Source organism: Chiroxiphia lanceolata, chromosome 3, assembly GCF_009829145.1.
Source record: "Chiroxiphia lanceolata isolate bChiLan1 chromosome 3, bChiLan1.pri, whole genome shotgun sequence".
Lineage (NCBI taxonomy): Eukaryota > Metazoa > Chordata > Aves > Passeriformes > Pipridae > Chiroxiphia > Chiroxiphia lanceolata.
The window spans coordinates 75,448,611-75,472,698 of record NC_045639.1 but is presented as its reverse complement, the minus strand read 5'-3'; the positions used below and the strand labels follow the sequence as shown (position 1 = coordinate 75,472,698).

Below are 24,088 nucleotides of genomic sequence, written 5' to 3'. Positions count from 1 at the left end.
GACACCTGACATGCTTCAGATTTTTGTGTGAATTTTCCACACTGTGAAACAGGCATTGGTCAGACACAGGGCTGTCCAAAAACTGTACTTAGCATATGTCAAAAGTCATCTGCATTTTGTCCAAGATGCACAGAAGCCAGGTCCACTCCCATCCTTACACTTCTGGATAATCAGAAGCATCAGCAGCTGTAAATTGGTGCTAGAAGACAGTTTTAGCACATTTGGAATGATACTGGCCTGAGGCAAAGCTGTGTTACAAAAGCTGAACACTTCAGGAGGTGTCAGAGATTAAAAGTCTTACTAAAAGTTTCTTTAGAGATGTAAGAAAACAACTCAAAGGTCTATATTTGTTTTAGTTAATTGTCTTGAACAATTAACAGTATCGGCCAAATCTAACATGTATAAAATTTGTCTAGAAGAAAATAGGCACTGATTAAACCAGCATCAATTTTGGAACCAATAAAACCACTTCAGATAATTCAGCAAAAAAAGGAGGACAAAGTCTAGCAAAGCAGTTGCTCATTTTCAATTCAATACCTGGGTTGTTCTTGACAAGTGGAGTCCAACTGATCACCTCTCCTCTTCTGGTTCCCATTTTCAAAGCTGCAGAATTCTTAACATCTTTGCTAAATTCCAAGTTTAACATATTAAGTTCCACAACATTTAAAAGCAACTGTACCACTACCCATATAATTAAAGGGTTTAAGAAATACCTTATGGTAACAAAATTTGTGCTAGAGTAGGAAAATATTCTTGAAAGAAATTCAACCATTATATTTTTCTTGGAGGTCTCTCCTGGTACATTGTAATCTCCATATTCTGCTTTATATCCCATCTGTCTATATACATCTGTTGTCTCTTGCTCTGTACCTAGACCACAAACAGTTTCAGCCAGCAAAACATCTATTTTGTGTAATGTGCCTTCATAGGGCTATAGTAAGCTATATATTAAACAATAATAAACTTTTCTAATATTAAAAATTATAAAAAGCTAGCTCACGAATTTGTATTGAAAAACATCCAGGGTGGCTTATTTCAAAATGAACAGAGATAAAAATACGACCGAACTGCTCCTCTGAATGCATCATATTGTATTTTATTTTGTCGGATTTTTTAAAATGAATGCACAAAAGGTCAATGAATTTAGACAAATAATTTATTTTTGTTTTATTTATTCATTATTTTATGTACATTTGGCATTTTGCAATACTGTAAAAGGGAAACAAATTAAGTGCAAAGCAAAATAACTATTATAGGTTGAATATATTTTAACACTTTTCTGTCATCTCTGAATTAGCAGACACTGAGAACTCAGTGAGGACATTAATTTCAACTTCTTTATACAGGCAGTAACAGAATAAAACTGCACAATACAGTATTACGACACTAAATAATCCAACATATCAGAAGAAAAACAGGCAATTTATTAAATTGAAATCAATGGTTAACTTTTTTAAGATAAAAAGAAAGTATCTTTGAGTTAGCAATATAAGGCATTAGATAATTTCTCCATAATAATTTAAATCCTTCATAAATATAGGGTTAACACCTCTGGTTTTTGTATGTATGTGTTCAAGTAAACCCCTACCTTATACCACAGAAACATGAGTTAAAGGCATTAAAATGAGGAGGAGCCTGGTATCCATGCCTGGGCTATGTCTGCATATGCACAGACACCTTTGGGTTTACAAACCTCCTGCTTGGTTTTGCTAACCACTGCCTTCACCATACTTTAAATATGCTCTTATTAGCTTTTCTAATCTAAACCTCTCAACACTTGTTTCTCAAAGGACTTTTGTTGGGGAATTTATTCAAGCCAGTTAGGACCTGCATGTTCTTATATATTCACAGTAGCATTTTATACTTTAGGGCTTGAACCACTATCATAAGGTGCAAATGAACAACCTCCCTTTGGACATTTTTGTGGCACGGTACTGAGAGGAACTATGTAAAAGTTAAGAAGCTTTGAATCATGACGAAGAGTGGCTATCCTCGTTTCTGCTAATTTTAATTAAAATATTTGCATAACCAACATACTCCCACCTGCTGCTTGTTATTCTTTTAATTGAAGATAAATGCCCCTTTCCTTCGGCTGGCTTAATTACCCAAATTGGGGGGAGGGGAGGGGAAACAACTACTAGAAAAAAAAGGCTTTCTAGTTTTAGCCAAGATATTTTGTAGGGAGCAATCAGATACAGTTCAACGACCAGAGCAAAGAAAGTTGTGGCCTTTGGTGGAAGCAAGTGAAACTAGGGGACTAATTGGGAGCACTGAAAGGTAAGCAACCTCTTACTCTGAATCCACTCATACTAGCTTCCAAAAGAAATTTTATATAGTCTATATAGACCTCTGTTTCTCCAGAGGTCAATTCAAGACCTCAGTTTAAGATTAGTCTCCTAGGGTCTTGTCACTGGGTAGATAGGTTCTTCTACAGGGTAATTCAGATCAGGATATCAGTTTCCTAACTTTAGTACCTACTCTGGATATTTAAAAAAATATCCTCCAGCTACAGAAAATGTGCTTAGAGGCAATTATCCCTTTTGTCCTTCTCAATTTACTACAAAAAGGCATAATTTGCTTCTGGTGCTTACTGGCATAGCATGCACAGCACAGCTATTTACAAACAGTGTCCAAAACTATTCCCTCTATTGCTGCTCTTTCACCTTTTATAGAAATTAGTCTTTAAAAGGTAACCCAGTAGGAGTTTCTTGTTACATTACTCAAACTCCTATTGTTGCAACAGAAAATGGAGCATACTATTAAATCAAAAATACAATGCAAGTATTTTGTTGCTGGCTAATTGATGGGGAGCAGGGAGAGACCTACTATTTTAAAATTAATACAGGTGCTGGGTTTAGGTATTTAAATTTGAAGGTCTGGAGATGCCATTCCTTCTCATTCACACATAGAAATAAACATGAGCAGGAAATTTCCCCAGGCAATTCATGCACCTCACTTACAAACATCAGGCCAATCTCCACAACCCCCAACTCCATTATCTGCCTGATAAGGACATGAATGCAAAACACCACAAGATGCTAAAGAGCTGCAGTGGCTTTATGCTCACTACGTAGATCCAGAATGATCACCATCATACAGATTTCTCTAAGATGGCTCAGGGGCAACTGTAATTGTCTGTATGCAAAAGTTAAATCACAAGCTGTAAGGTCCCCCTGTGAATACATCAATTCCTGGTTGTTTTAATTCACTTTTAGTAACTATTCCAAAATAACTTCAAGCATAGACTAGCTATTAGTTTCCAAATCACAACTAAACCAGGTATTTTTAATTAATCTCTATTACTTTCAGAACAGTGTATATGTGGAGAAATCTGTGGCACTGCCGTGAAGAAAATAAATCTAGAGCAACCAAGGTCTGACAAAAGGAAACCCATCTCCGGATGGTGAGTAAAGGGCTGTACTACCCAGCCACTCTTGCCAATGGTAAAATAATAAATAAATACAAAAAAGATGGGAATTCACCACAATTATATCCATTATTTCTCTAAAATGCTCAGACAGCTCAGTATTTCATAAACTTGGTCCTCTTTTTCACCTGAATTCAAACGTTCATGTTTAACACCATGAACAGTTAACTACTGTACTCAGTTCACAATAGAGTAAGCAGGAATAACTGGCATCTAAACAATGTGTAAGATTTATGTAAACAAATACTAAAGATATTAAAACTAAACTGTTCCTAATGTATTACATAAACTCAGTTTCTAAACAGAAATTATTGTCAGTACCCAAGAATAGGGTTATTTATCTTAGTCCTTGGTGTAGCTTTCAGATTTTGGAGTGATCACACTCCTGTAAACTAATTGTGTGTTTTGTACGTTACAGAACTGTATGTTGAAAACGATACCAAAATTTTACTTCAATAAGTCACATTTAGCTTTTCCTTAAACCGTGAAAAATGTTACTTGTTTTAAAATGACAAAAAAGGAAATTAAGAAGATTCTTGTGGCTGTTCTCAACATCACAAGTTCCTACCTATTCTTCCTTTTCTCCCCTCCCTACCTTCTTCAGCAATCAGTACACTGAAGCAAACAAAACAACCACAGGGCATGTCTCGAATCACAGAATGATAGAATATATGAGATTGGAAAGGGACCTCTGGAGATCAACTAGTCCAGCCTCCAACTGCTCAAGCAGGGCCACCTACAGTCAGTTGTCCCCGATGATGAGTATCTCCAAGCATAGAGATTCCACAACCTCTGTGGGCAAGGCCTGGTCACCCTTACCATACAATGTGTCATCTTGTGTTAAGTTACAGCCTCCTGTATTTCAGTTTGTGCCCATTGCCCCTTGTCCTTCCCACAGGCATCACTGAGAAGAATCTGGCTGTCGCTTCTTCATTCCCCACCCTCCATCAGGTATTCCCACACATTGATCAGATTTCCCCTGGGCCTTCTCTTCTTTAGAGCCTTCACTTTAACATTTTTTCCTCCAAACTGCAGTTTATTTGTCCTCAGAAAAGGACCAATTGCAAAGAACCTAAGCAATTAAAGCACCTGAGTGTACATGCACAAAACAATTTCAGATTTTAACAAAAAATGTGGCTGGGCAGTCGCAGGCAAAGAAAAATATTTTTATGTAGTTCATAAAAATGAAATGAAGAGACATCATTAATTACTGCATAAATACGTACATGAAAGCCTCTAAATGCTAGATCTTGACTTAAAAGTATGAGCATGTGATATTATGTGGGAAGCTATGTTTCTGGGAAAGATAACAGCTGATCTGGAGCAAGGCACTTACTTTCCTGACATCTGTAAATAGCTCTGGCCACCCTTCCACTAGTTTCCAGATAAATCTGGATGAGTCCCCTTTCTTTTCTCAACTTTCTTGACATTTGCATCACCTCAGTAACCGATGAAAATGAGTTTTCTAATAGCTGAGGGTATTTTTATTTATTTTTAGAAAAGGTGAACAAAACATGCAAGAGAAAAACCTCATTCCTCACAATGGATCCCCTTCAATTTAGGACATCTGTCCTAACCGTGCCATTTATCATTCTTAAATGAAAACAAGACAAGGAGAAACTATAGCTATATAACTCCATCAAAAGTAATACTGCTTAGTCCATCTAGCTAAAAAGGAAAATCTCACCCCTGCCTGCTAGTACAGAGGCTGAAACTTCTTAAAAAGAGCCACCTCCTGCTGAGCCCTTCTTTGAAGCTCATGAGAATCTGTAACACACAAGACTCATTTCTCATCCCTTCCTAATGTCAGTTACCACAATTTGTCCCATGCCCGGTAATATTTAATAAAGAGCACCTTCTGGCATTTCATTTTCAAGTCAGAAATCTAAAAATCACAGAAATCATCATCTCAGTGAAGGACAAATGCCTTCATTTGGGAAAAAATGTTGACTGTGTCTAACACAGCAAATTCAGATGCACTAAACCAGGATTTTCTAAGTAATTTCAGAGCTACAACTTATGGAGTCATTGTGAACGATTAATAACGAACACATAAATCAATATATATAAAGTCACTCCCATAGTCCTCATAATAAAATGCTACATTTTATCTAGTTTTTTAAAATGTAACAGTCCTGCAGATGTAAATGGGAAATATATCCCATAAAATGCAATAAGTACACACAGTAAGAAGCAGGACTCTACACACAAGTTTTGCAAATGCACAGTGGGTAACATTTCTGATGACAGTAGAGCAATTAAACTACTCAGTCTTAATTATAGCAATATGAAAGAATATCAAAATAGTGGCAATATATCAATTACATTTGCCTGTTACTTTCATGCATTTACAGAACTATACATATAGACAGTTAGGTACATGAGATTTCAGAAGTGGGAAAGGGGATGCATTTCTAAAAAAAAAAAAAAAAAAACCCCAAAACCCGACAAAAAACCCCCGAAAGACATACCACAGGCATTGGCAAGGGGCAGAAGAAGATTCTAGCTTTTAGAAACTTCTCAAGTTGTCAGAATTTCTTTAATTTGCTTCTTTCTGGATGGAATTTGAAAGATTTTAAGGTTTGGGGATGGATGTTGTTTCAGGCTTGTTTTTCAAGACAGCTAGTACAGCACTGGATAGAATTAATCTCAGTTTAGTATCTGACCTGAGCTAAATTACAGATTCCACAGTCTCCAGAGAGGCTCTCCAGAACATGATTCATTCTACTTTCCTTAAACATCTATCTTAGGGGGTGATTAATATCTCTCTAGAGGTGCCCAGATTCCTCCTGTAAAGGAGATGCCTAACTTTAAGAGAGCTAACATTCAGGGAGATGAATTCTACTCACCATGTACCATGATTACTGGACATCTTGTATCTAGAAAAGTTAGCATAGGAGCTCTAAGGAAAGAATCAGACAGAAAATACTAGTTTTTTAGTGGTTTCTGTTAGTTGGTTGGTTTTGGTTTTTTTTTGGTCTGCAATTTGGACCTCCAAGTACATGGAGATTATAAGGTCCAAACTCCTATGCAAAACTGTTCTATATAAGTCATGCTCACTAATGTACTTAATCAGGTGTATAATTTAAAGAACAGAATTCCCATCCATTTCAATAGAGCTATCTAGCCAGACAGCTCAGAATTATGAATACAAGTAAGTTCACTATTGAATTGAAGCCTTGAAGACAAGAGGCTTTAAACGATAAAGGTATCATACTAGTTTTTAAAATTACCAAAGGAATTACGTATTTACCTACATGCCATCCCACATCAATTTCATAGATGGTATGGAAGCCCCCTTCTAGTGTGAGAGCAGGAGCAGTTCAGAGCAAACCTCTTTTTTTGGACACGTGAGCCATGGTTTTTTAACATTGGTTGCCAAAGCACATCTTTTACAAAGCTTCAGAAAGACAGACGAGATCAAAGGACAAGATTAAACAAAAAGAATATCCTTAAAAGCAAAATTTAGATAATGTGACTGAGGGATGGTCTAGTGATGCAGATGACAATACAATTCAAGAATAATTAAATTCCTCCAATGGAGGAATTGCCATCATTCATTTTGGATTAAATGAAACTAGAATATAAATTTCCTGCTATATGACTGCTTCACAATGAGACAGTCCACAGTAGTTACCGGACTTTGCATTCACACTCTTCATACCCTGTAACACCTTTCATGTGTAGACAAACCAAAAGGCACTTTGGCAAAGCAACATAGGAAATCCAGCACATCTCTTGTCCAGGCTTTTTCTGCTGCATGGGTGGAGAGGAACTCAGTCTCCAGGTACAGTAAAACAACAGTTGAAAGTAGAATTGCTATGAAACATTTTTTGCTATTACACTTCACAAAAGTAATTCCTAAATGACAAACTTTGAGATTTATACATATATGTTTAAGTATGCACACACATCCAAAAAATTCATATATACACATGAACATACGTGTGTACACATATAATTTATGTATACATGTGTATAAATAGGTAGACCCACTTAAGTACAAAATAGCAGAACTAAAAAGACAGTGATCTGTTCTTGCTTCTTTGTGACATATAAGGAAGGTCTAAAAGCATGTTGTTTTCCTTATTCCTACAAGTACTACAAATGTCAAGTCTGGTCTATTTTCTCTTTGCTGGAAGACTTCTTGGGACTTATAAGGCCATAGCTAAAAGAGCTTCTTACTCTCTGATTGAAGGCTGAAGTCTAGAACTACAGATGGAAGTCACTCCCAATCACTTCTCTGCTGTTTGAATTAATTATATGTTGGCAAAAGCTAAGTTTTAAACAGTCCAAATAAAAAGTTGACTTCAATTTATCTTTCAAGTGACAATAGAGAATTCCTGAAAAAAAACCCATGACATAAACAATAGAAAATACTTCAGTATGAACAAAATATCAATTTAAACCTCCTTCGTGCTATTTAAGAAGCAACAGAGAATGAAATTCTTTACACATACGTGATTACAAAACCACTTATTTGATTCACTGATGCCATAGAATTTAAGCTGTATTATCCACCAAGTTGACCAGTTTGAAGGCACAATGGCTATCATTTCACCCACACCCCATTCTATTTACAGTGAAAAACAAACAAAAAGGATCTCTTCAGAAAAAAAGGAGATAAACATAGATGCACCCCTGAGAAGTGAAATTTTACAACAAAAAACATTTGTTTGGAAACACTGTTCTTTGTAAACTCCCATTATCTGAACTTGTGTTCTCCTATAACTAGAATAATAACATTTAATATTCAATTACAATCAAATATATTACTTATAGATAAAAAAAAGTTTAAAAGTTCCAAGAACAATAAATGAACCCAAACATAATTGAAAGAAATGAGATCTCACACAGAATCATACCAAAGTTGACATCTTTCAGTGTGGAAGAAAAGTAAATCAATCTAAAGTTCTCTGACAACTCCTAGATTTCTAAAGGAAAAAAAATGGAATGGTATAATCCAGTTGGAAATCCCATAGTACCATCTGTGGGGAGGAAAAAAATCAAAAAGCCAACTGTGCATGTCCTTCTTTGGATCTGGAATTCCCGAAAGAGTCAGCAAAATTTAAAAATTTGAAGAAACAGGTCTTTCAATAAAATCAGATAAATGTTCTGTAGCTGTTTCATGACATGGTTTATAAAGTATTGGCACCAGCACAAAGAGATCAAAGCAGTCATTCAGGAGTCATAGAGATTGTCAGATTTTTAATGATTCATAGCAGTCCTCTAGTAGCAGTTTGGTTATTTACTGCATGAATGAAGTGTTCTTTGCAACTGATCTTCAGTACAATAATGTACTTCTGCCAGACAAAGTATTTTTCTTCTTAGTCCAGTAGGCAATAAATGCCATCAATACAAGGATAATAGAGCCAATATCAAATGACAGGCTATATTTCATGGTCCATATTCATCAACAATGGCCAAAAAGGCAAAATTCTAAACTCAAGCTGTACATAGTGACATATTCTAGTGGTGCTATTCAAAGAAAAAAAAAAGTGAAAAGCTTCATCCAAGAAAGTGCAAAAGGAAGAAACCTTCAGAAATTGTCCACCAGCACAGTTTTCCTTCTCCAGAGGCTAAGCAGTGCTAGAGTGCAATAGTACTTTGAGCTACCATCTCTTCAAAAAACAAAACAAAACAAAAAAAACCCCAAACAAAACAAATCCAACACTGAGGTTTGGTGATTAAAAAATCACCAGATCAACATTGCCCGTTTCAAACTCATTATATTTTCATTGCTGTTTTACTGAACAACGATGCTTGTTTTCACTCTTGATAGTAAATTTGATGCCAGTGTAAGGGACAGTTGCTAACGCATTACCCTAAATTCTACTTTTCATGGTGCTCTGCACAATAATCAGATGTATCACAAATCAAGTCTTGACCACGTCAGAAATTTGAAAAAGAAAACTACGCTCGAGTTTTCTACACATTACCAGCTACAACATTAAGTACCTGGCTCAAACTTTTTATCTCAATACCAAGAAGCAGACGGCAATTTTCTCTTTTGCTTCTGCTCTAAGTTCAGGTGGTTCAGGTTCTTGCATTTATCTGTTGTGTCACTTAGGCTGGACTGTAAAACATCACTACATCTACTTCAGGTGGAGGAAGGGAGAAAAATGTATCAGATACAGATCACTGCCAAACAACTGAAGAGGACAAAGTGCCTTTTTGATCTGTTCCTATACAAGCTTAAACAGCTTTAAAAACAAATAACTAATTATAGGCCAGATCACAGCATCTTATGCTGCAGGCCAAACTAGAATGCTACAATATCTGTGTATGTATATACAAATACATCTTTATACATTTATATATACACACACAAACACATAAGAAGGAAGCACCCATATTTTCCTTACTGCTCAATATTGAACGATTGCTTTCACCTGGATATTAAAATAGTTTACTGTGTGTAACACCCTTTGAAGGGACATTTAAGAAGACATTCATTTGCTTTTCATTAAAGCCAAACATATGGCTGGTATTTAAAAACATGCAGTGTTACCAATTAACACAAAATAAAATAATTCTTAGGTACAATATCAACTCTTTAAGAAACATAATACATTTTAATGTATTTTACCCATTTGTATAGATAATTTATAGTTTCTACTATTTCACAGCAGATTTATATTCTTCTTTAAAAAAGTCAGCACAAATTTACAGGAAACAACTCTGTCAAATGAGTTCCACAGCAGCACATGTAGGGAGTCACTGGGTGAAACTCTTTTTTATGAACACATTAGGAAAGCTGGCGTTCAGTTCTAGCACAACTCTATTATCGATCTGCGAACAGAAGGACACATCGAGTAAAGAAAGATCTTTACAAGACTCCAGCAATTTTCTTAAAGATGCGGGGCTCACCATCCTCGTCCCTGTTCAAAAACAAAACAGAATTGTAAAGTTACTAAGAACAGTGTTTTAAAGCTGTTAGTACTGTGACATGAAAAAAATGCTACTATATCACAATTTTTATCTAGATTATTTCAATTAGTTATCAAATTAAGAGCTTCTCAGAGACTGTGCAGAACTTTTACCTTTAAAAAGCCAATGGTATTTTCTTAACTCCTTAAGGAACCATCATTTTCTATTGGGGGCAACTTTACAATTTCAAGGGGAATCTTTAACTACAGAAGCCAGGTATCCAAAGTCACAAAACCTCCCAGTGACCAGATGCTGGGCTTTAGCAGCAAGCAACACGGAACGCTACACTCATGACTCTCCTGTTGACTGCACTGACCAGCACAGCAGATAAGCTACTGGGGGCTACTCCAACTCCAAACACATCAGCAAGGCTCCCAGGGCTCTGGAGTGAGTGTGGGTGTTACACACATGCAGAGGCAATTGTTCAAGAGATTACTGATCATACCTATATGTACACTAAATAAAAACACTATTTAATCATGCTAAAGACAAGACCATAGTGAATGAACTTGTGTCACACAGGGTCAGATCAAGCATGGGATTCAGTCAGAAACCAAATAAATGGACATTTATAAGCACATATCCACACACTCATTATAGCTGATGGAAATCCAGTCAGTAGTCCATAGTGCTTAGCACAGGATGTAGCTGACTGGGCATCAGGGTATCAGTCAGTATCCAGCGCTCCTTGGGGTTCCTTACACCATACAGGACCCCATACAGAGCTGGCAGACAGTACACTGGACCCAGAAGAGGAGATTCATGCCTTACAGGAATGGCTGGAAGCCAGGCACATTATTCTAGGCAAGTGAAGTGAGTCTGGATGTCTATAGTGGGCTAAATCACCCATCAAGCTCTCCTGCTAAAAAGAGTTTATATATTCAACACTACTGCTGAAACCTGCTGGTAGACACTTCAACTTACACAGCTCCATCTTGAGCTAACTGCACCTCAAAAAGCCATCTAGTCCAGGATCTTGTCTAGGGCCAGGGCCAATAATGTTCCCTACCTGCCCCCATCCCAAAAAAAAATGGAAAAAAGAAAAGCAAAAGCAGATTTTTAAAGTAGCTTTTCATTGGTTAATCTTCTCAATTGCCAAAAATTATCATTTTAGGGTTTTCTAAAGCTATCTTTCATGAATTCTACTACTTTTCTGAATTTCTTCATCCTTACAGCCCCTTCACAACTTTCACAGTTTAACTAGTGTTAAACAAACAAGCAAAAACCCCAGTCTATTAATTGCAATAATTAAGGGGCAATGAAAGAAGCAGTGAGAGATCATTCTCAGTTCGCTATTTCTATATGACTCATAATCCCATGGACATCTGTTCCCTCAAGGCTGTCTGTTTTCCAGACTCTCTTGCATCTCAAAATGACTCCTGTTGTGTTGTTTCTGCCCTAATTTAGTGCTTTCAAAACTGGCTGACCAGAACTATACAGTGCACTGAGTGCAAAGTTAGCAAATTTACAATAAGGTCTTAGTGTGTTTTCTCTGTTTCTTGCCTAAGAAACCCTAATCTTTCCTATGCCCATTAGAATCATGTTGGGCAATGAGCTGATGTTATCCATAGGATGTGTTTCCGACAAAACAGTAGCTAATATAAGCCCAGTCCCCCATATACTTAGTTTAATACTATTTTGCCTCACACAACCACTTTGCACTTGATTGAATGTTTTTTCTCCTGTTTTATCACCTGTTTAATAAGAATCACAAGATCATTCTGCCATTTTTCAGCATTAAGTTCTTCAGTTTAAGTTTTTTCTACCCTGAATACCTGTGTGTTGCCCTCTGGCATTATTCACCCCTTTGCCTGGTTTACTTATAAGCAGATCAGTGCAGACCCTTGGTGACCACAGTAGTGATATAACTCACTGTGAAAAGAGACGATACCTTCTTGTCCTCTGCTGTCTCTGAAACACTCATAATCCAGAAGACGACAGCTAAGTTACAAAAGCAGCACAGCCTTGGCTAAAGCTTTTGAAAATTCAGTCCTCTATGGATTGGAGCAGTGCTCAGGTTCACCAAGAACTCCAAGGAATTCTGAGAGACTGGAGAGGCAGAACTATACTATCCTTGCAGGGATGCAGCTCTGCTTCAAAATATGGTAATGGCCTTCTCATGTCCACTGACTGACCTTCTTATGGTTGCAACTGCTTTACACAGAGCAAAAGACAATACCACTGTTTTGTAGCTCCTAAACTGCACCCTTTACAGAAAGTTGGGCCATATTTGTAACCCTGCATTACTCTAGTGCTGAGGCTGATTTAAGTGACAGATCACACACCAGAAATAAGATTTCCACAGCCCTGTATTTGAGCTCATTTAGAACTCCTGCATAAATACCATTTAGTCCTAACAATTTATTATTGTTCAATGTATTGATTTGTTCAAAAGCTTTCTATATTGGCATTCCAATTTAAGGCAGATTTCCAGGCTAATCTCTTGGAAAGAATGGCACTGATGTAGTGGCTTTCTTGATCCCCCCCTGCCATGAACACTAATGGACAGACAACAGTACTCCTGCAGTAGCCTTGTATCTGAGCAATCCTTCACATCCAGACTATCTACCAACCTCAGTAATTCACCTGTAAACTTCTACCATAGCTGAAATACAGTTTTAACATTCACCTTTAGCCAATGGTTCCATAATATTTTATACTGCCTTAACTCAGATTTTGTTTCGCTTTCTAGAGTTCATCTTCTGAATATTTCCTCTGAACAGGATTCTTTTCCAGAAAGACATCAAATGGTTTCAGTAGTCTCCAGTACTCTTCTGCATAAGCAAGGAAGTATCTAAATGTGCTCTTCAGTTATTCTGTGTCAGGCTCAGATTGGTTGCTTTGAGACATTACTGAACATCACCCAAAGACAGTCTTTGCTATCGTGCCCCAAATTTTACCTCATCTACACAGACAAAGGTTGTCATTATCCTTGTGATTTTTAACTCCCTTATCATATGATCCCTGTCATCACAACTGTCTGGTGGTTGATGAAACAGCCCCTATGGCTTTAGGGGCTGTTTCTGTAATATGTTTTATTTATTCACTTCACTTGATCATAAACTTTACCACAGTATCACTGTTCTACCATAAGGACCTGCTCTGCCATTCCAAATGTGACTCTAGGAACAACACATTATGCTAACTTATCTTTTTTCTACCAAGCCTTAAAATTGCTACTACATCAGCACCTTCATCTAAAACCAGTCTCATTTATGCATCACAGCTTTTATGCTTCAAGATCCAAACGTGTGTTTCTACAAAATGCTAGATCTAGATGCCTAGCCATAGATTTTTTTGTGTAGGATGTTCTTCATTCCTTCCTACCTGAACTTCGACAGTTCTCCTACCACTTCATCTAAGACTAAGATTTCTGATAGATTTGCAACTAAGTAGGTCATCCTAAATTGCATGTTTTATTGTACCTGTTCGGGGGTTTTTTTCCTTCTCAAAATTTTATGTTAGGAAATACCTTTATCTAAAAGCAATCCATGGGGCTTGGTTATTCACACCTCAGGATAAGCAATTATCTGTAATCTTACTTTTATTTACACAATGTACAGTTAGTCATGCATATATCTTAAAAGCCCATTCAAAACCATTTCAGAATTTTAATATAGCACATTTTCCCTTGCTTTTGAAAGACTAACAATGTATCCTGCTAGTTGCCTATGTAGTGCATGTCTTCTAGAGTTTGCAGGCTTTTGGACCTTTGTTATTTACTACAACTTCTCCTGTATGGACTAATCAGCCATTTCTCAGAATACAAACATAACCAATATATTAAAATCTGCTATTTACTTCTGCTGTTCAGTTAATTCTCAGAAAAAAATTTTCTGGCATCACCTTTGTAAAAGGCACTTCTAAATGATTTAATTTATATGTATCATATATCCAAGTCTTCAAATTCTAGAGCTGTTCAGGAGAGCTGTGCACTATAAAAACTGCCAGAGCCCCAGTTTCTAGGGCAAGGGATACTACTACACACCAAATAATATTTAAGAGTAGAGACCTTGAAAATAACTAGCACTCTTCCCTCAAACGTTCTTACTTTTCTTCCTTCCTCCCCCAGACCAACCAGACTAGCGTTTTAGTCTTTACATTTTTTCCAATCTATTCCACACAACTCAAATTCAAAATTTTACCATGCTACGCATTTTCATGTTTGAATTGACTAACTACGTGTTGATGTTCTCAAGATAAAGCTGAAAACTTTGACAGCTGGCAAGGGGGCAGTTGGGTTTTCTGTTGCTCAGGAAGGTGTGGGAGGTGTCGGCATGTAGATAGGAATACATGAATTTTTGAGGTAACAAGGGTGTCTATTTTTCATTACCTTTTTGGTGCAGGACAGAAGCAGTTGGAACTTTTGGGGAGCGAGATTAATATGACTTACTCTTCACCCTTGACAGCAGCTGGGAACTCCACAGAAACAGAAATAAGCAGCTGATACTACGTGCAAGAAAAGCTTTCAGCACTGTCAGTTCAGGTTGATTTGTCACATTCTCAACACTATATCACAGTTTGAAGACTAGTTTTTAACTACAGGTCTGGATGTGTCCACTTAACTTTTGACAGCACCGGCTGATGTACTGCATCACTACAAGACTGCCAGATGATCACAGCTGGATCATCCTACCACAAGGTGGAAATATGCCATGTCAGTCAGCGGAAAAGATGTGGGCCAACAGGGAAATGATACTTGTAAGCAGGCAGCTCAGTATGTAACAGGTGAAAGAAAGCTCAGAACTAAAACTTCAAGAGAAGCACATCCTCATGTACTCAGTGACACACTTACATCACGCTTCCTCTTCCAAACTTGTAACACAGCAGATACGGACCCAATCCAGGACATCGTTTTTTAAACAGTTTACTTTATGCAGTATGTTTTACACAGCACAAGCACAGCCAGACATCCATGTTGTGAAATGAGTGTTTTAAGCTGTCTCAAATCATAATGCAGCCTTGGGGGAGGGCAGGGGATGCACCACCACAATCCAACAATGCTTTACAAGAGCCATAAGTTTATGGAGCTCTTGAAAAACAGCAGTTTTCGTCTTCTACAGAGTCCTCTGACTCTGTAACAAGGAAATTGCTAAACAATTATGGTAAAGGACAGATGGGTAGCAAGCTGCAGGATCTATCACCTTAAAACAGCATCTAGGCTATAATAATATGCATTTTGCATCACTTACAGCTCAACAAGATTTCTTTCAGAGGCTTAGACTCCTCCAGCTCTTAAGCTATTGTGATGATAAATAATCTATAACTGAAACAAGAAGTTTTCCCTAGCCAGTTTATAAGTTCTAGCAACTGCAGAGAGACACCAGTATAGTATATTCAACGCTGGTGAGTACAGCGCAGAGTAAGACATTCTGACCTCTACTTAGGTAAGTGCCTATATACAGCAAAAAAAAATCTTGCTTTTATGCAGCTTTGTTGAAGCAAAAGAAGTTGCCTTACAGCACACAGTGCTAACCTAGACACAATACTTCTACACCCTCCACAATGCATGTACAAGCCAGACATTTCTGTACTTGGAAGATGACAAAGGATATAATGAGAACATCTTTCATTCGTTCACATCACAGGGAAGACCCACTGTTCAAGGTTACTCTTGCAAAGCTGAGTGTTGACCTCCGGCCTCTAACAGCTTCAGACCTGTTGTCACACTTCTTCTAAAGGACAAAAACATATCACACATTTATGCAGCTTAAAGTAACGGTATGGCCCTACATCAGATGCCAAAAGTTAGAGCACATACAGAGATTTATGACTTTCTTCGTACTCCTGCACAGTAAGAGACTAGCTCTTTAGTTCAGACAACAGAGACTTCTGCACTTACATGAGTTACCTGGCAACTCTACCTCCAGATGACCCAACATTGTTCCACTTGACAGCTCTTTCTTTTAACCACAGACTGTAGTGCTTACTATATTCAGACAAAGAAATTAACACGGTTTTCTTGCTGTTGCCAAAAAAGCGGGGTAAGTCCTTCACATATATCGTATCACCCTGTACTGACCTGTTTACAGCAGAAGACAACCTTCTTTTCACTCTACTAAATATTTCTCTGTAGGAAGAAAGTGAGGTCTGGTAGGTGAATACTACAGTTTTTGGTAACATCTTGCAGATAATTCAATTGCATATCCCCTACAGAGCATTTATCTGAACCCAACATGCAACCTCACCGAGAAAGTTTGCTTACAAATCCACTTGATTCAGGAACATTGGTAAGCACCTGGGGAACAGAACAAGCTCCTTTTCCCCGTTCACATACTATTTTTCAACACCCCCCTCAAACATCAATAAGATGTTAAACAATTAAAACGTGAATTCAAATGCTAAAGAAGTGTGGCAACAAGCCTTCGCTGCTGGCAGAGAGACAACAGAACTGGCAGACTATCCACAGGCTTAACACAGCCAAACTCTTCATTGGGGAGCCCCAGATGCAGTGAAGAGGTCTGACCACTTCATGGGCAGACACAGTGCCATTGCAACAGAAATACATGGAAGCTGGTGGTCAGGAGCACATACATGTTTATGAAAGACTTAATTCACTATGCCATTTGGAAATTTTTCATGTCTGAATAGGGAAACGTGCCCTTGATAATCTAGCTACAAAACAGATTCTCTTAAAGATACACAAAACACAGCACGTCCTGTGGACATATACATCAAGTCTCCACAATTCGTACTACGTGAAGTTAAGTTTTTAATCTGTTCATCCTCCTTTCCCATACTGGTCAGAAGACCACTTTCTCAGTCAAAGATGAATAACCTCTATTTCACAATAGAAGAGTGTACTACCTGTACTGGAGTGACAATGTTAAATATTCTGTAATGATAAATGCTGATAGCCTTCAACTTGCTTGGAACATTATTCGAGTTGAGGGCTCTCAGCTTTTTGCAGTGTCTCTCTCAACCTAAATGTAATATTTTCATTAAAATTCTTAAATATTAAAAATATACAATGCAGCTAGGTTTTTTTCCCTTTCATTTAAGTCTTCTTTTTACAACTAACCCAGTGAAAATAGGCTGTCAAAGCTTAAAGAAATTACTCTCACACTGATGCCACAAACTACCCTGCTGTCCTACATTATTACAAAGACAAAATCTTATATTCCACCATATAAAGAATAAATTCAGTATCCCGCAAAACTACACTTCTCAAAGTCCTTACTCAAGAATCCAACGTATATTTACTTTAGATTTCTAAATATATTTTTAACTATGGAAGCTGCAGAGGATTAAAAATTTCAGATTTGCTATGCTTTTTGCCCCTCACCACTTCCTTCCCACCTTTCTAGAAAGTCCATGTAATGTTTTGCTGGTAAGTACCTCTTCATCTTTAATAACTCAAATTCCCTTCCTGATAAAAGCGACAAAGAAAGTCAGTATTGCATAGTGTATCTGTACTGCACAAAAGCAAAATCTGTTTACTGATCACAGACTCGTACTATAAATATACTTTGTCACAGAAAGAAAATTATAAATAAAAGCAGAAAAAGGATAAGAAATTGGTTCTTCTTACAGTCAAAGAGAACGATTTTAGTTAAACAAAGCTGTGGTCATCAAACTAAAAGTTATTGGAAAAAATCTTGCACTTAAATCTCAGTTTAAGCAATTCATACTAAGCAGTCAAAGTTTCATGTTTCACAGCCAGTCTTCGCGAACGAAGATTTGGGAAAGGTCTTTACCCTTCAGCCTGCGCAGTGGATTTTTTAGGTGAGACACAGTGTGCGCTGAGCTGAGCCCACCCTTTAATCCTAAGGTTCATCTGCCAGGGCCGAGCGAGCTTGGACGGTGGCAGTGAGGTCCTCAGGACGTAGGTTTGTTTAGAGTGACCTTCTCTTAGATGGATGGCCTTACAGGGCTGACGAGCTCCATCTGCCTGGAGGAGTTCCCTGACCGAGAATCGAACCCAGGCCGTGGCGGTGAGAGTGCCGCATCCTAACCACTACATAGTTGGTATAAACCCACTGGATTCTGAGTCAGAAACCTACTGCAGTGAGGAAAACTTCCTCTTTTTTTTTCATATGCCAAACCATAATTTTAAGAAACAATTATTTTAAAAATATGTCTAGAAGACAGTTTTGTCTTAAGGTCTCCTTTTTAACCACAAGGTTTTTGAGACACAGACAAAGAAATACCAATATTCCCGTATTTTCTTACCCAATATATCCAGCTGCCGTAAATGTGTACAGTTAGCAGCAAGCTCCTCGATGTCTGTGTCGCACACAGACCTGTTGGCCGTAAGGAAGAGCTTTTGCAAGTTTGGGAGTTTACGTGCAAGGTTCGTGAAGCAGCCTGTGCTGCTCTGTAACGTAGGGCACCAACCAAGATCAAGTTCTTCCAAAAGCTGGCAGCCCGAAGCCAATTCTGCGATTCCACTTTCAGTTATGTTTTTACATCTCCACAAATCCAGACTGCGAAGCTTTTTGCATTTTGCTCCCATCATGCTTGCTATAAGGTCATAATCTTCAATCTGCAAGGAAAGCAAACACTTTGTCATGTGTACCATCTTTCCAGACATATATGCATGTTTCAAGATTTGCTTCCTAACACCTACAGATTTGTCTTAAGCATGTAATTTCTAAAGAGCTCTGAAAATTGTTCATTGGAGAGTACAATGAGGTCTACTTTTACAAAAGACAAAAATAAAATTAATTTCCTATAAATTGCAGACATAAGTGTTTTTAAATTCACTTAAAACTAAGGATCAAAATGCAGCAAAAAGTTTATTTTCTTTGAAAAGCACTTTTTTCACAGTTGTTTTTCCTGTAAAAGATTATTACAGCTATTTTTATGACCACAGGTACTGCAACCATAAGCACTTGCAGACTGAAGAACATGCTTATTTTCCAATTTAGGTTGATCAGTTGCTGCATCTCTGTTTTATTAATTACTTTGGGCAAGCCAAAGGGACTTTTACAAGGGCATGCACTCAGGACAAGGGGTAATGGTTTTAAACTGAAAGAGGGTAGATTCAAGTAACAAAGAAATCCTTTACTGTGAGAGTGGTGAGGCACTGGAACAGTTGCCCAGAGAAGTAGTGGATACTCCATCCTTGGAAGTGTCCAAGGCCAGGGTAGATAGGACTTTGAGCAACCAAGTCTAGTGGAAGGTGTCCCTGCCTATGGTAGGGGGGTTGGAAACAGCTGAACTTTAAGATCCCTTCCAACCCAAACTATTCTGTGATTCTTGAACTATGAGGAAGCTCCAGTAAGGTGCCCCGATCAGCAATTTGCTACCACCAGGGATAGCAGCAAGCCAGAATCCCTCTACACACAGCTCAGGCGTGCACATGCAATACAGCTCAAATGAGTGCCCCACAAGAATTGCTGCTGTCCTTGTATTCACTTTCTTCAAACCAATGAATGTGCCCAGCAAGTCTACAACTCAAATGGCTTTTGCCAAAAGATATTGCTCTTGTGGTTGTTACTGTAGGGTCAGACACAAGAATTAAGCTGCTAGGAATGAAGATCTGAGCTGAATAAAAGTAAGTAATTATTATTAACTTTGGATTATTAGCCTTGGAAAGAAAAAGCAATTATGCATATAAAGAATGTCCAAAAACTGTCAAAAAACACCTGAAGAACTATGAAAAAGCCTACAAGTTATGCTTTAAGCCCACTAAACTGGTATGTAACCCCTATGTATATGACCAAGCTGCATTTATGTTGCACTTTCCAAGCGAGTAGAGTCTAATATCAGCCTAGCATTTAACGCACTGTTGTGAAACAACCCCAGACTGAGTTCCAAAGCGAGCGAGTGCACGCACACATACACCCCAAGCGGCTCCAGTACTCACCATGACACAGCTGCCCAGGCTGAGGTGTTGCAGCTCCGAGCAGAAGTTCAAAATACTGAGCAGGGCTGTTTGCTGCCATGGGGGAACACATCCGAAGGAAATATGGAAAGTGAAACAAAGAGGTCAATTAGACATTAAAGGCTGCCACCACATTTCCTGAAATACAGCTCAAAATTCTGTTACGGAGGGAACAAATGCCACTTAATGAGTCCCTGGGTACTTTACCCGTTGGTTGGCTTAAAGCAAAGGTAATCATTACAAACCTTTATGCAAATCACTTTGGATGGGGGTTTGCATTGCCCTGAAGATCACGTACCACTGACCTATCCGCTCATTTCCCATAGGAAAGCTGCAGAAGAAGTGTAGCAAGATCAAATAACAGGCAAGACCAGCCTGAAAACACAAGAGAGCTGGTGACACACCAGAAGAAGAGCGGAGGCTCTGACATTCACTGATCAGCTGCAGCCTGATGGAACTGCCAATAGAGCTGCACAGCATCAGTTGGTGACTTTAATGTCAAAGAGTCTCCGTGCTGACAAGGATGCTGACAACCATGGAGCACCTGTCACTATTAGCATGCAGATTGAAACATGTAACATGTATTTTACAGCCCTGTTCCTTCCATTTAATGTGGTCATTCTTTTCAGAAAGCACTGCATGCTGCTCAGCCTGAAACTGGACTGAAACATCAGAGGCATCTTATAAAATGTACTGTACGTGGCCTGTCTCCTCCACAGCAAGTGAAACTTCATGGACTTTTATTTCTGTTTCTAAGATACAGAAAAGACCCTCCTGCATTGTCTGTAGTCATATTTTGTTTTCTTGTTGGAAACATGCACAGTGCAAAAAAAGAACATAGTCTGGGATTCACATCACAAATAGTTGTGCATCATACTTAAAACATCACTTTGTCAGGACTTTGTAATCTATATGAGCCGAAAACAGGATTAAGCTTCACAACACAGTAACAATAAAAGTACGTGGATTTCTACAGGATATACAACAGTTTCTAGCAGATAAAAAGCCCAAGCAATACACAAGTGACAAATAATCTACTGCTATTAAGTGTAATTCCAAAAAGAACACTCATCAACAATATTCATACGCATGGGTAGTATAATTTATAGGTTTTTAAAATATAAATATACTTATTTGCAGAAAGTTTACAGTTAAATGCTTTATGTAGTTTCCTCAGTTTGTTGCTTTCTAATGAAACTTGGCACAAACTCATCCTTTGTCCTATCACTGAGAAGTAACATGTGATTCCTTGCACAGAAAGACTGGCAGACACAGAACAGGGACACAGCACAGGGTATTCACAGATACCATTTCAGACATCTAATTTAGGTGTCTCCGAGGAGCAATTATAAACACCCAACACTTGACAGGTATGGAATCTCGATTCCAACTTGGCATTCCAAGATTTGATTTCCCAAAGGCAGCCTAAAAGTAGATGTTAAGAGTAAGCCTTCCTCACATATATCTTCGTAGAAGTCTTACAAAGTCACTATTCACTTGCTTGCTTGCTTAACTTTCATTCATGTTTTTAAAGGAAAAGGTAGCTAGGGAATGGAACACAAGAGCATTGAAAAGTCACTACTAAAGACATTATTAAGAACATCTTAAAGCTCGTAAATGTGTAAATATCCAATTCATTTTAAATTACACACTAACTAAGCAAATGCTTCATTTGGATCACTAAACATGAATAAACGACTAACTCAAAGAGAATGAGACACAGTCTTTACTATTTAACTCAGTGAAAGCTATGAGCTTTAGAACCTACTCAGGTGCACAAATTAAAAGCAAAATCCCCAAATCCCTCTCTCCAAACCCTAAATATTGGAGATAAAAAAAGCAGTCTCTGACTGCACACACAGTTCTAAACAGGGTTTCTGCAGGTATTCAGATGACTCCACAGGAAAGCTGAGTACCTTGCTGCATTCCACCCAGCTTTTTAGTAATGGTTTCCAAATTGGAATTTACACACTGGCCTGAAAGGACAGGAACCAGCGATCTCTTTCTTTAATTGACACAAACAGTACAAAAGTGAACAGTCACTCCAAACAGCTTGTAGGGTGTGAGATCAATTCCATACTTCTTCAGAAAGGGGTAAAATAGATAGGAAGACTAGTATTCATAGTTATCTTGATAGATAACTGAGCTCCTTATGTTAACTTCAACAGGAATGTGATTCATCTCTCAGAGTACCTTTTTCGTCCCTCTCTATTTAAGACAGTCCTTCCTGTACTGACATGCACTGAGTCCACATTTTCAAAGGTCTTTTCACAACCTGTAACACCTAAAGTATTATTTTAAACCATTATTTAAAAAACCCAAAAAACTTTAAAAAACGCACTAGAAATCTGGCTAACAGAAAGGAGCTTGGTAGAATACCATGTCATACCATCACAAATCATGCCAAGTCAAGCCCAAGAGTAAACAACTACATACTCAACATTAATTATACTGGCTATATTAATTCCTCTTCTGGGGTGCATACATGCCCACACACAGCAAACCAGATTTCTTTCAGATGCAGTGTCTGTTCTTCTGTAACTGAGGTGGGCTTTGCATATGTCATGTGAGAAGAAAAAAACCTTTGTGCATGCCTAGCTGTGCCTCAGTCAACTGAGAATCCAGGTGGCAAAAGACAAGAAAATAGCAGGAGAGAATGGCAGCTCACAGAATCCATATGCACTACATATAGAAGGACTATCATTGTAATAACCTGTCTGTTTCAAGCCATCTGTCTGTACAGTTCATCTCTCTGACTTGCAATACAACATGAGCCATAACACTCCTATTCAAGCAAAGGAAAAGAGCAAGGCAATCATCCCATCCTGAAGCTGTAGCACAGGCCAAACTTCAAATGTTAGAGTGCTTCACAAGAGGAGCTGAGGCCACCTAAATTCTAACCTGGAGTCTAATTTCACCTTCTCAGCCAAGCAGAGACAGTCAAATCAAAGACTATCCACCTAACAACATTCTTGAGCCTATCAGCCAAGACATGTATAGTTTGGAGATTTTTGTGAGTTTTCTCTGAACCAAAAGTAAAGTTTAGCTTCGTACCTGCTCCCTTTTATAGAGATTGAGAAAAGAGTAGACGAATAACAATACACCAAAACAAAACAAAAACCCGCTCCGTAAACAAACTTAAGATTTACTTTTTCTTTGTGGAGTCATGGCTTCAGTGGTCTACATTTCTTTTGCCATCCAAGCCAAAACAAAACCTACTAAAATACTTAATTTTTGTAAGATGGCACAGACAACAGGAAGAGTTCAAAGGGGGCAAATAAAATCGTCTGTCCTATCCTCCATTCCCAGGAAACATGTTTTTAGATGAGGAAAACATACAGTGCAGAAGTTGTTTTCAGAGAGAAGACTGATGTTGAATTGATCAGAAGGATATGAATAGTGTTGCTAAACCAAACATTACAGAGCAGATTTCAGAAATATTTTAGGGCATTGTAGTTAGTCCTAAACCTCAGAAAAAGGGAAGACTGACTGCAGGTTCTCTGCAATCTTTATGAACAGGTCAGAAAAATGTCTGTAACAAAGGACAGAGCTGATCCTGTCTTGGACAAGAGATGAGATTGCTGTTTGAAATCCTAATTTACTCCACACAAGACAGGTGACAGGACTGCCCAAACATCAAAACCCTCTACTCTGTAATACATGCCAGCCTGGAAGACAGTTACGTGTTGTGTATAGTTCAACTAAATAGCTGATACTGGACTAAACTGTATCTTACCTGTCTTTGTAAAGGCCTTGGCCATCACACGTATGTTTTGACTTAGATGATGTAAAAGCATTGTTGGTTTGAACAGACAACCCATCAGCAGAGAAACCAAATACTGGTGCTAGAGAAATACATTTGGCGAGACGGAAGCTTACTTGGCTTTTTTCAGGATTTTTTA

At 38.0% G+C, this 24,088-nt stretch overlaps 1 protein-coding gene across 1 annotated transcript in view; it reads right to left on the bottom strand.

The window, feature by feature from the left end:
* Positions 1–3,360: 3,360 nt before the first annotated feature.
* The window catches only part of FBXL4 (F-box and leucine rich repeat protein 4), a 60,516-nt gene continuing 39,788 nt past the window's right edge, over positions 3,361–24,088 (bottom strand). Inside the window, exons 7-9 of the mRNA XM_032682393.1 lie at positions 20,169–20,240; positions 18,530–18,842; positions 3,361–10,308 (exon numbers count right to left, since the gene is read on the bottom strand). Coding sequence (XP_032538284.1) covers positions 10,145–10,308; positions 18,530–18,842; positions 20,169–20,240 — 549 coding nt within the window. The 3' untranslated portion in view covers positions 3,361–10,144. The remainder of the gene's footprint in view (positions 10,309–18,529; positions 18,843–20,168; positions 20,241–24,088) is intronic.